Here is a 12,846-nt window from a genome sequence, read left to right as displayed (position 1 = left end):
GCTGCCCTTCGGTCAAGGGCTCCTCCGCCGGAACACACAAACTAAGGGCAAAACCGGCTCAGTGCCCCACACAACATCCCCACCGCAGACCCCCGGGGAGGCGCCCTCCCCGGGACTCGAACTCGGGCCCTTCGGCACGGCGCAAAGGGCAGGGGCCCTCCTGCCCGCCAGGGGGCAGCCGCCGCCATAACGCGCCGCTCCTCAGCGGCGTTCGCGGAAGCGGAAGGGCGGAGTGAGGCCGTTGCCGGGCGCAGCGGGCCGGGGCCGCCATGCAGGCGCTTGTCGCTATGGAGCCGCGGCAGCTCCGCTGGGACACGCTGGTGGCTCTGCGCGCCTCCAGCAAGGGCCAGCTGAGGTACTGCCCGCACTGGCTGCAGGATGAGGTGAGGGCCCGCTCCTGGCGGGCGGCGGGGGCCTCCACAGAGGGTCTGTGTGTCCTGTGGGTGTCTGAGGGGGGTCCGTGACTCGGCACAGGGGGTATCTGTCGGTTTCAGGGCTCGGAGCAGTCAACTCGCCCTTGTGGGGTCTCTGCTGCTCACTGTATAAGGGCTGGGCCCCTCTGCTCCCCTGCAGCAGGTCGGGTTCTGGCTCCCTTGTACTGTTTAGATCTTACAGGGTTCAGGGAGGAGGTTCCAGCATGGCGGCCCTGCAAAAACAAGGGAGCCTGGAAACAGCGTTGACGAGAAATGGGTAAAGGGTGGTACTGAGCTGTCATAAAGCACCTGGTGACTTGTGCCGATGCGTTCAGTGTTAATGCTTCATTGCTTTCTTGATGTGTTTTACAGACTGGTTTGGGTTGGAAGGGACCCTAAAGCTCATCCAGCTCCAACCCCTGCCACGGGCAGGGACCCCTTCCACTGGAGCAGCTTGCTCCAAGCCCTTGTGTCCAACCTGGCCTTGAGCACTGCCAGGGATGGGGCAGCCACAGCTCCTCTGGGCACCCTGTGCCAGCGCCTCAGCACTCTCACAGTTTTGCCTTCACAGAAGCTGTTTTCTCTCTAGGATATCTTGGAAGGATGCATAACTCCTCTTGAGCTGTCCCCTTATTCCGGCTGGGTCCTAGACAGAGTGGTTGTGCAATCAGACCAAGAAATGGCACCCTCTGGAAGTTCAACACCCGAAGAATCCACTCCTGTCACAAAGCGGTCATCTCTGGAGATCACCTCTGCTGGCAAACAGGGCTTTTCACCACTTTCATCTACAGCGCCAAGTGAAACAAAGGTAGCTCTGATTATAACCTGTATGTGAGCAAAGTGGCTGCCATAAATTGCCTGGTAAAGGTTGGTTGGTGCTCTGTAAATCTGTGAGGGAATATGTGCTTAGTTTCAACTAAGGCTAGCAGTTGATGATAAAATTGGTATGAACAAGATTTTCGTAATGTTTCATAGTAGGCCAAGAGCAAACTCCCTTTTTTATTATAATTAAGGAAATTTAGTTGGAGCTGTGTACTTATATGGATTAGCAGCATGAGATTCATCCATCTCTGTTCTCTGGAGTCTCCAAACCACTTAGAGGTGTTACAGCTCTCTTACAAGGCAATAGGGTAGGAAGCTGGGGAATGAGCAGTTGGGTGGTGGAGGTAATGAAGTTGATAAAGCACCTGAAAAGAAAACAAATACAAGTATCTGTTGCTATGCACTAAATGATGACTTCACCAGGTAACAATGAAACTGAGCAGCAGAGTTTTGCATCATCTTGGCCCCATTTAGACTGAAGAAATATATTGTGAGGAAATCATTTTAATGAAGCTGAAAGATCTGATAAGAGTTGTAAGAGAGTCTGAAGACTCCTGAAGAATGATTCAAATAACCTGTCTTGACTTCTGATAGTGTAACACCTTCACTCAATGTTAACAGAACATGGGGAGCCTGTCAAGCCTGCTAGGTGACACTTGGCCTTCATGAATGTCCTATAGGCTTTTGATATCTCTACTCCCAGTTTTGATGATTGGGAAAAGTACTTATCCCAACCTTGTGTACATGACAGAGGACACTCCAGGTGGTGCAGCTGTGCTGCTCCTGGGGAATGTAACCACTCTAAATGTGCACTGGTTAACTCCTTTGCCTGTTTCTCTGCAAATCATGTGCAGTTTAGGAGACTTCATTTATTTGGTTTCCTCCAGGAGTTGCTGACGTTGATTTTGCCTTGTGCTGACCACACAGGGAAATGATGACCGCAGTCTGCTGGAAATGGATCAAGAATTCTACAGAGCAGTTCTTCCATCTAAAGTTACAGAAGTCGAAGGCTGTATTCAGATGTATGAGGAGATGCACAGGCTGAAAGGAAAGGTAAAAGAAGAAAAGGGTGTATATGAATCACAGGAGAGCTGCGTAACCACGTGTAGCAATGCGCTGGTTAAAGTTATCCTAAATGTTGAATGACTTTGGCCAATTTAATTTGTATTTTCTTCTGTCTAAATTCCTGTGATCACTCTACTGTGGTTCTTGTGGCACCTCTGCAATCTGCAGGAGGGGCTGAGGCAACGGCAGGAGCAGCAAGAGCAGATGGTGAGGGCAGTGTATGACCTGGCCAGTGAACAACTGAAGCGCTTTGATGAACTGAAGGAGCTAAAGCAGCATCAGGAATTCCAAGATTTGCAAGAAGTAATGGAAAAGAGGTGAGATAAGCGCTGGTATCCTTAAAATGCTATAGCATGTAATCAACGTAAGGCTTAATTCTTGTGCCTGACAATTCTATGCTGGTCTCTTGTGCTTGAAAATCTCACCTGCTGCTTTTACCTTAACTATCCTGGTACTATTTGTTTTCCAGAGTAGATCTTTGGCTACTATTGAGGTTTCATTGGTTAGAAAAAGACTGTATTTGTGACAGTTAAAGTTCCTCTAGCTTGTCTTATTTTAAAAGTAGCTTGCTGTGTGTTTGTATTTTGTCTTGTGCATGTCTTGAATAGAATTTTTCTGTCTTTGTGTATTGTAGCTCAAAGGAGGCTCAAGGGCAGCAAGAGAAGTTGAAGGAAGAACACAGACACAGAGCAAAGGTCTGAGATTTCTAAGAGTTGTCTTTCATATGAGATTGTGACTACCTGGTGGGAACTGGAAAGACCAATTGATTTGTTTGTATTTACATGCACCCCTGGAGTGGGAATGTATTTTCTGGTGCTGTCCTAGACACCTGCTGCATTGTTGTGGAAATGTGGTTAAAAGCACATGTGTTGTAGGAACAGGAAGGACCTGTAAAACTGGAGGCATTGGATCAGGAAGGAGCTGTAAAACTGGAGGGTTTTAAGTATTTTGTGTCTCTTGGGTCTTTCTCTGCCCAGGTATTAAACCTCAAACTGCGTGAGGCAGAGCAGCAGAGGCAGCGTCAGGAGGAGCTGGAGCGTCAGCGTAAGGAAGAGGGCCAGGAAAGATTGCGTCGCCTTTATTCCATCCAGGAGGAAGTGCTGCAGCTTAACCAGCAGATTGATCCCAATTACAAACACAAAGACTTGCCAAGAATTGACCTTTCTGCATACAGTAATCGTGGCAACCAGATCTGTGGGCTGGTGTCAGGACTCATCCGCACCACAAGTGAGGTAGAGGCTTTAGAGTTGTTTCTGACGTTGGTTGTCATTCCTTCATAAAGCTTCCTGCTGTTGTCTTCAAAGGCAGCTTGTTATGAGGCTGCTAAATAAGATGTCACAGAAATGCTTTTAGATACTTGTCCTATTAAGCATCTAATTTAAAAGGAGAATTCTTTACTATGGCACTTCAGCTGTTCTCTTGAAAATGGCTTATAAAAATGCACGAGGATTTCTACAGGAGAAAGATTCAGTATTCAAATACTGTAAATTCCTGATGCTGTGAAGTTCCCTTTTGAGACAATCATGGAAGCGGGGTGGTTCATAAATTGCTAAATACGTGATTTTTCTCCTGTACTTGTCAGCCTTTGTGCAGGAACTAGGTTTCCTTGAAAACTTGTTTCTTTAAAGGTGGGATACAAACATGGGAAAATGAAACAGGAGAAGGCTAGTTCTCTGTTCCAGCTTGTCACAGAGAAAGCTTCCATTACACTTGTCAGAGGATGTTGTTAATTTCTGTTGTTCAAGATCTTGTGAGATCTAGTTGTGCACTAACATTATTCACAGATACTATGACCAGTGTTATGTACAGATAAAAGAGAAAGTGGTATTTTCACCAAAGAGGATGAAATGTGTGGTTAGCTCCCAATGATCTGAAGGCTGATGCTTCAAAGGCTCCTTGCTGTTGGTCTACGGATAGCAGAGCAAAGTTTGATGCTGTATGTACCTCCTCTGTTTCTTGACAGAAAGGTTTCCCTACTCAAGCAGATGTGGCCAATACTGAACGAGCGCTGCAGGAGATGCGAGGGTTGATATCCAGCATGCAGCAAGAAATCGCTGCAGCTGTGGAGGAAAAAAGGAGGAGAGATGAAGAGGAAGCGAAACAAAAGCAGAAAGAGTCACTGAACAAAGAGCAGACGAACGCTCAGACTCCTGCCCCTGCACAGCAGGCTGGGGGAAAGCCGCAGAAGGAAGGTTGGTTAGGATTTTTTTTTCTTCCTTTCCCTCGTTATGCACTTAGTTTAAATACTACTTTGGAATCTTACTGTTGTGACAGCATACCTTCTTGTAGCCTTTACTTTCAGCCCAACTAGCAAAATGGGTATAGGACCACTGGCAGCAAACTTGTTAGATGAAATGGATGCAGCATAAATTGACTGTATTAACTGAAGCCAAACCTGCTTTCCTAGACCGTATGCCATATACTGGACTATTAATAACATGGTGCCAGTATAGATGGGTTGTGCATAATACAATAAAACATACAAGGACAGATCACTGAAATGGCTTCCTCCTAAGTTAAAACCTGATGTCCTGCATCTATAAGCTACTAAGCCAAAGAAGGACTTCAGCTTAGTAAACCTGTAGACCATTTATGTTAAACCATGGCACTTTCTAAGCTAAATTCTGGGAAAAAACACTCCTGCAGCTCTTCGTTCCTTGCATTTTCTGTTTTAAGTTTTCTTAAGTTTTTTTAGAGGTTTGGGTCTTTCTTAGTCTTCTGATTAATTTTTTTTTACCAGGACTTCAAGTTAAGGCAGACGAAAGTACCATGCAGTGGTACCAGCAGCTTCAAGATGCTGCTGAGCAGTGTGTTGCTGCTTTCAGTGGAATCAGCAACTGCAAAGACAACAGTGAGGTATGAACATGATTAATACTGCTGAAGAGCGATTATCTTCATTTCTAGGAGGAATAGGACAGCTTTAATTAACAAATAATAATAGTAATTCTAACTTGGCAGCCTCTGTAAACAGTCTGCTCATCCAAACTATTGTAGTACTTTACTTGTCTGTAAAGGTTTTTAAAGTTGTTTGTTTGTTCTGCAGGTTAAGAAGATAAAAACAGACTTGCAGAAAGCAGCTACGATCCCTGTGAGCCAGATCTCTAGAATTGCAGGTCAGGAAAACACCAAGAACCCAATCCAACTGAAATGGCTTCTGCCTTTAATAGAACACAACATACCTAATGTTTCTATAATCATCCCTACAGCAGCAAGCTGCTTGCATGCAGTCCAGGTCTTTGCAGTACAGTGTTTGCTTATGTTTTGAAGGTTTGTTGCTTCCCTCAGAGGCATCTTGCTTCATCATGATTAAGTTTCTTTAATCAGATGTAGCAAACACGCAGTTTGAGGTGCCTTGCCCTTCAGGATGTAGGTCGAGTTTTTTGTTAAGTTAATGTGGTCTCGTCCAGGCTTGTCTGCTCTTTCCTAATCTTCTGTCTCTATACATTCCTGATATATTTGCAGGCTCTCAGCTGAGAGAGATATTTGACAAGATCAATAACCTGCTCTCTGGGAAGACTGTTCAGAGTGGAGGGAGATCTGTATCAGTGACTCAGCATCCACAGGGGCTGGATTTTGTTTATTACAAACTTGCGGAGAAATTTGTGGTGAGGAAATGTTCTTTGTTGGGGTGGCAAAGGTAGAGCTGGTGCTTTGAGAGGTTCTTTGGGACACTGTCCTCTGTCTTCAGCTATAAAGAACAAGATTACTAAGTGTTTAGCTTGCATGTATTAATGTTCATAGTGATTAGAGAAAGCATCTTTTGGATTAAAAACAAGGGAAAACTTAGTTTCTCTTTCCCTCCCATCTCTGTTTCATCTCTCCTAGGAGAACTATTTTAAATCCCAAGCTTAAATGTGACATACTCTGATCTAGTTAGGTACAGTGTTAGTGGAGAACTGGTCGATAGTTTATTTATGATCTACCACAAAGCTATATATATATACTCAGAACCTTGCCAGAATTGGGAGGAGCGACAAAAAGAAAGGAAACATGGAAGCATTGGGATCCTTTAGTACAGGCAAACTACACAAAGAAAGAGGATTTTTTTTTTTTTGTCTGAGAAGTAGTTTGAAGGGTTTGGAGACCGACTTTCCTTTCCCCTCTCCAGAATCAAGGGGAAGAAGAAGTATCTTCTCACCGTGATTCAGCTTTCCCAATTGCTGTGGTGGCCTCAGGAATTTGGGAAATGCATCCTCGAGTTGGAGACCTCTTTTTAGCTCATCTGCACAAAAAGTGCCCCTATGCTGTGCCATTTTACCCTGCATTGAAAGAGGGGACTCCTATGGAAGAATATCAGAAGTAAGTTTATTACTGGACTTCTTCAGATGAACCCTGCAAGGGTGAAGACTGTGTTTTTATGAGTGAACTCCACTTTCTCCCATCTTGGTTTACACGGGCACTGTGATGTGCTAGCATAGACTCTGGAGATTAACACACAAGTGTGTGGCTCCCCTGACCCTGTTTCCTGAAGGACGCTGTGTCCTTCAGCTTTGGAAGTTAGCTTTTGCTGCTTCTTCCTCATCCTTCTCAAAGAACAGTTGATAGCCATCGCTTGAGTGGAATTGAGATATCCAGTACAGAACCTAAATATCCTATATGGTATAAAACAGTGGAACGTGTGATTCTAAGGGTCATGATAAGCCTCTGCAGTAATTGTGTGGTTTTGGCATATCCCTACTCTTAACACAGTTGACTTAAAGTAAGCTGAGAACTGCAGGGACTCAAGTGAATGTGTTTTGCTGTACTAATACAACTAATGCAACATTTTCTCCTACTTAGGATGCTTGGATATCAAGTTAAGGATTCTAAGGTGGAAGAGCAAGATCATTTTCTTAAACGGATGTCAGGACTGATCCGTCTTTATGCTGCTATCATTCAGCTCCAGTGGCCTTACGGAAACAAACAAGGGGTATGTGTGTATGGCATTACTATCCCAAGAGTCTAGTAAATGTATTGTAAACTTGATTAGTAGTGAAGGTGTGCTGAACTTAAACCAGCTCATAATATACTGGAGGGAGATGGTCATAATCATAATCAACAGAGCAATGCAGAGTCATTTGGAATGTAGACATATACTTCCTTTCTTTGTATTTTCATAATGACTAAGTTTTATGTTAGGCTATGGCAAAATAGAAAGAAGAAAGTAAATCAGAAAGCTGCCTGGTTCGATAATAGTGTTTTGCAGGTCGTAAAACAAGTGGTGGGTAGCTTGTAGTTTTTTTGTTGCTTTATAGCCACATCCTCATGGGCTACACCACGGATGGCGCTGGCTTGCTCAGATGTTGAACATGGAGCCTCTGGCAGATGTGACAGCTACACTTCTCTATGATTTTCTGGAGGTAAGAGGTGCAGACTGCTGGTAGCTAAATTGGTGCCATTTTAGTTTCTGAAGGCATTGCTGAGCTGAGGTTCAGTGTGAAATTTTAACAGCAGATGTTTTCGATTTGTCATTCCTTCAGAAGGGAATGTGAATATTTCCATGTTCTTGCAAATACAGCTTTGGAGTGGAGTGATTTAAAACCAAAAGTTTTTCCACGTGCACCTTCTGTTTTATTTGGTTCTGTTTAAGGTTTCTGGTATTTTATGTGTGGTCCTGTAAGAGTAAGGTCTGCTGAGCACTTGGCATCGGTTTGTACAATGCAATAAGGCCCTGTGGCCTTCAACCTGAATGAGTTTGTAGAACAGGATGGGTTTTTCAGGCTGAAAAGGATAAAGCCTGATGTATGTTTATCCTATATCCTAGGATATAGGCCTGTGCTAGATAAAGCCAAAGTTAAAGGCTGAAGCTGGGGAGACACTGTTGAACACAAGCAGCTTCTCTGCTTACCACATGCCTTCTAATGGATTTTGTGTAAGTGGAAATGACAAAAGTGGGGATTCTGTTAGTAGTGGCAAAGGTTGAGGAACATTTCTCCTGTAAACTGAATGAAGAAAGCTTATGAATCCACACTGCAGTAATAAAAGTGGGGAAATGACTACAGTATATTCTAGCAAATGGTAATAGGGAATGGTGTTATTTTTGGAGGGAGACTGGAGTGAGAGGAAGAATACTGTAAGATTGGTATCAGTGGCCAGCACTCAAGTCACCAAAGAAGGTGATTGTGGCAGCATTAATGGCATTTAGAGGATTTGCTTGTTTTATTGTAGGTGTAGGTACATTTCTTTAAATGTCTGGTTGAAATATGAAGTGGTTGACAGTGAACAGGCTCAGTGAAGGTGTCCTGCTAGTCTGAAATGCAATTCTGAACCTGGTCTTTGTGGATTTCTGTACCACAGGTTTGTGGCAATGCTCTCATGAAACAGTATCAGGCTCAGTTCTGGAAAATTATGTTGCTTATCCGAGACGACTATTGCCCAAGGTATGGTATCTATGCTTAGGAAAGTGAAATAATCCTTGGTTTTTACTTTGTGTTTGCTTTAAGTGACTCCTTCATCTTTTCCAACCTCTGCCATTCACCCCCATACCCACTCGTAAATCAAACCCAGCTTTCTGAGTGGATTTTGAAACATGCTGTTATTTCTGCAGAATTGAAGCCATTACCAGCTCTAGACAGATGGGCTCTTTGATGCGTTTCAGGCAGTTCTTGGAGGTAAAGAAGTGGGTTTTTAATTTAGTTTTCAAGTGTTTGGGTTGTGGGTGGTTTTTTTTCCTTTTGCTTCATATCTGCATCATTTTGCTAATGAGGCCGGCACTGCTTGCAGCATTCCTGACAGTCCAGACCTGTCACTGTGATGTAACCCCTCTTTGGAAACTTCTCAGTTACTGCATTACCTTAATGATAGTTATGATGTCAAACATCTTGCTGCTTTCTTACCTCACATCTCGTTTCTCTCTGAGAAAATTTGTTTTATTCACAAGTGAAGTTCTGAGAGCTTGGCTGCAGTGAGAGCAGAGGTGTACGCTGAGGAGGATTCTGCTGAGTCATTTCTGTAACAGCTATTTTTTATCAGTGGTTTGCTTGGTTTTATCTCTTGCCCTGATCAGATGCATGTGGAAGGAGACAGTTTGATCTACTCTGTAGCATTTGTGGAGCATTTCTGCATCTTTCCTTTAAGAAAGCTTGTAAACCTGTAAAATACTTGATTTAAATTGTTCTGTATTGACTTAGATTATGATATTAAAATATGAGAGCTTCAGAGCTTGTACTTTCATTTAAAAATGAATTTTGGAGCATTTATTAGCAGTGCTTTGAATGTGTGCAGTGAGATCTATCAAAATTCCTGAGAAGAGACAGCAAACTAAGACCCACATTTCTTTCTTGTCTTTTTCCACCAGGAATGTCTACAGCAGAAGGAGATTCCGTTACCAAAGGGCACTCTGCAGTCTTCCTTTTGGAGGTCATAAATCAGATTATGTTTATTTCCCCCTGGATGTCGGTGCTTTCAGACCTGAATTCCTGTTTACAAGTAAAGGCAGAATTATTCTGTATACAGAGGAATGAGGAGGAAATATTCCATCAACCTATTGATGTTTAATTCATCAAGACTTATGTTGGGCAGGACAAACTTGTGTTTCATTTGTTGTAAAAAACTGGAAGTTCTTTTTTTTTTGACGAGGCTTTGTATGGTAAATTATGGAAAATTGAAGAGTCTTCCTTCATATGTATAAACATGTGGAAGATGTTTTAAATAGAGTATCCTGATGACCTCTGGGCTTCAGAGATAAAAGACTCCGAAAATTTGCACAGTGCTGTCCTGTTGATAGAAGTGAAAATACCTCACAGCCTTATGAACTCCTAATGGAGTAATCAAGCTCAAAATTACAGTTAGAACTTAATTTTGTATTTATTATGTCTATCTTTTATGATTCAGTTTTGATTACACTGATGTACTTGCATCCTGTTTGTCTTGACAACATCCTAAAACTACAGTGAGATTGAAGGCGTTAGGCCTGGCAGTACTGACACCTCTCTTGAATGTAACTTCATCCCAAGAGGGATACTCCTGATTTAAGAGAGGCAGACTTACGGCTTTAAAAGGTTTGCATGTACAACGGTAACTTCATGGGGGAAGAGCAGAGCTCCTGAAACAACACAAATTCTGTGCCTGTTATTCATCAGGTGGATAGAAGCTAATAAGCCCTTTTCTTATTTTAAAAGGTGGAAAAATGGTGCATTCACTCTAGCACTTAGGCTGATGTTCTGCCATCATACGTGGGGGATATGGCATGCTTGGGTTCCCTAAGGTATATTTTGTAAGGTCTCTCTATGTAAATGAATTTCTTCTTCATGAATAATAATAGTATTTTTTGTACTGTAATACTTTTGTACCAATAGTTCAATCTAGAAATGTTTAAACTAATATTAAAGTTTGGTTTTTTCCTTTTAATCTGAAGCTGGTTCTATCTTTTTTTTCTATAGGGGAGCAGTGTTGTTTTTCTATTAGGGATAGTCAAGAAAAGCTACAGCTTCTTGGTGAATGCAGGAGATAGCACAGGGGAGCAGTGATGGGTGACTTCTGACCTTGAGCTATTTGGTGGCCTCTAAGATGAGAGGATTTGCTTCTGGGTTCTAGAAAGCAGTGTGTTATTTTTGTGTATACTGTTTCAGGTTAAAATCATTCTTTTTACCAGATCAGGTTTGTTATTCTTGGAGGCACCACAACTTGAGGCTGTAGAAAGCACAATTGAGGCCATATGAGAATCTGAAGTTGATTTTTATATAGCTCTTGAGATTTCTGAGAAAAGGCTGTAAGATATACTTGGAATTCAGGCCTTTAAAACCTTTAACCTGGGCTTTAAAATTGACTGCAAAGCACTTAGATTTGTATTTGGCTTATATATTTTATGAACTGACTCTAGAATTCTTTAGACTAATGTTACCGGTGACTATTCTGGGGTACTGGAACTCTCCTTCCAGTATCCTTGTACAAGGTAACACTGAAGTAATACAACTTTCATTAGTAAACTTGAAAATGTTCAGGTTTTCTTATACCAAGTGGAGATGTTTTAATTACATCTTGCAGATCTACAGTTACGTTGGGAGACTCTCTTTGCAAAGACAGTAGTTGGTACTGTCTGTTAGAAACAATTGTCTGCCTGTGCCAAAGCACAAGGAGCGATTTGATGATGTGTATCTTGGGTACAATGACTTTCTTCTTCTTTTGCTGACAGGTATTGGGGGGGAATATAAGTATATATTTTATAAGTAACAAGCACAGTATCCTTTTCTGCCTCGGTAAAGGGCATCCAGCTACCTACTATGTCAAAACCACTGATAAAATCTAATTGGACAAGTGCACTTCAAAAGAATCATAATAAATCTATACTTATTTTTCAGTGTAGCTTAAGGTTGCATCTCCTGCTTGAACTGATGGCTGCCTTGTATTATGCTCTTCTGGTTTTTGTTGTTCGAGCACTTTTTAGTGTTAGCCATTCGGTGCTGTGAAGGTGCAGTGCAAGTAAGGTCTTCGTGCATGTATTCCTGGTATGTTCCTGTGCTATTTGTAGCGAATAGGACAAAGGAGAGCATCTCAGCTGTGAAAATACTGTGCATTCAGGATGAGATGCGTTAAAGTCACCGTGAGTCATACTCTTCCTTGGAGACAATAGTTCCAGGCAGTCCCAAGGGTTGTGATGCAATGGCACTGCAAGTGTGCTTTTGCCATGTAAGTACTTTTATTAAAGAAAGCGTTATTAGCTTGAAAATCACTCAAACCCACTCACTTCTTTGATCCCATCACATTCTTGCTGCCTTACCAGGCCTCTTTCTTATTCTTAAAGTGATTAGAGTAGAACTCCTTTGCCGTGTCTATTTTGAACATGCAGTTTGCACTAAAGCCTCATTTTCCTTTGAATTTATGCATCAGCTTCTCAAAAATAGATTTCTCTTGACAAGCGCTTGCAGCATCTTGATGCTGTGCCCTTGACAGGCTGCTTTGTGGCACTGCACTCTGCTTCCAAAGCCTAATTTTTAACAACATCAAACTAATGAGGCTGCTCCTTGGAGTCCGGGCTGTTGGTATGAATTGTAAAACCTTTCCTCCGCGCTGCTCGGGCCCTTGAGAGCCCAAACGGCCCCTGGCTGAGGAAAAGGGCGCAGACACCGCTGCTGCTGCCACGCTGCACGGGCATGTTAACTGGTTCCCAATGGAACCCTGTACTTGTTCGTGTCGCGATGAGGCGACAGCCACAGCCCCCGAGCCCCAGCACCGCTACAGGGACGAGCTCCCTGCGCCCACCCGGCCGCACCCTTCGGCTCTTTCCGGCACCGCTCGGTGTTTTCCGGATCTCCTCGGCTCCCTGCGGCCCTCCCCGCATGCGCCGCTCCCGCAGTTCGCCCGCCGCGCTCTGGTGGGTGGGGACGCTCCCGATTGATGCCGAAGCCTTTCGGCTCTTTCCGCTGCCCGGGTAGCACCGTTCTGCGGCGCTGACGTCACCTCCGGGCCGCCCTATAAAAAGGCGGGCGCAGGCGGCGCTCCGCGGCCGGAGCGGAGGGCGCGGAGCCGGAGGCGGGGACGCTGCGCACCGAGCGGGTGAGGCGGCGGGCGGGGGCAGCGCTGCGCACCGAGCCGGGGAGGCGGCGTGGCTGCGGGGGAGCCGCGCTCG

The 12,846-nt window shown here is 43.9% G+C and overlaps 2 protein-coding genes across 8 annotated transcripts in view; both read left to right on the top strand.

The window, feature by feature from the left end:
- Nucleotides 1-231: 231 nt before the first annotated feature.
- GLE1 (GLE1 RNA export mediator) lies at nt 232-10,628 on the top strand. 2 transcript variants are annotated; one of them, XM_065695598.1, is made up of 16 exons: nt 232-383; nt 1,003-1,221; nt 2,163-2,288; nt 2,469-2,617; nt 2,935-2,995; nt 3,278-3,532; nt 4,264-4,492; nt 5,041-5,156; nt 5,344-5,413; nt 5,763-5,905; nt 6,409-6,599; nt 7,080-7,209; nt 7,535-7,639; nt 8,577-8,659; nt 8,827-8,890; nt 9,577-10,628. In XM_065695598.1, exons 1-16 carry the CDS (start codon nt 270-272, stop codon nt 9,643-9,645), a joined length of 2,124 nt encoding a protein of 707 aa, XP_065551670.1. In that variant the 5' UTR covers nt 232-269; the 3' UTR covers nt 9,646-10,628. The 2 variants fall into 2 exon arrangements, 1 of the variants encoding a protein (XP_065551670.1); XR_010616154.1 differs by lacking the exon at nt 8,577-8,659 and having other exon boundaries at nt 8,723-8,890; nt 9,577-9,611.
- A 2,068-nt stretch (nt 10,629-12,696) lies between these two features.
- The window catches only part of SPTAN1 (spectrin alpha, non-erythrocytic 1), a 50,964-nt gene continuing 50,814 nt past the window's right edge, over nt 12,697-12,846 (top strand). For 5 of the 6 annotated variants that reach the window (XM_065695972.1, XM_065695968.1, XM_065695971.1 and 2 more), the window contains exon 1: nt 12,759-12,773. The gene's annotated coding sequence lies outside the window, so the exon portion shown is untranslated. Of the gene's footprint in view, nt 12,774-12,846 lie in introns of all 6 variants that reach the window. The other variant, XM_065695967.1, reaches the window with a different exon arrangement.

Source organism: Lathamus discolor, chromosome 15 (genome assembly GCF_037157495.1).
Source record: "Lathamus discolor isolate bLatDis1 chromosome 15, bLatDis1.hap1, whole genome shotgun sequence".
NCBI classification, from domain to species: domain Eukaryota; kingdom Metazoa; phylum Chordata; class Aves; order Psittaciformes; family Psittacidae; genus Lathamus; species Lathamus discolor.
Note: the sequence above shows the minus strand (reverse complement) of the source record. Positions and strands in the feature narration are given on the sequence as shown.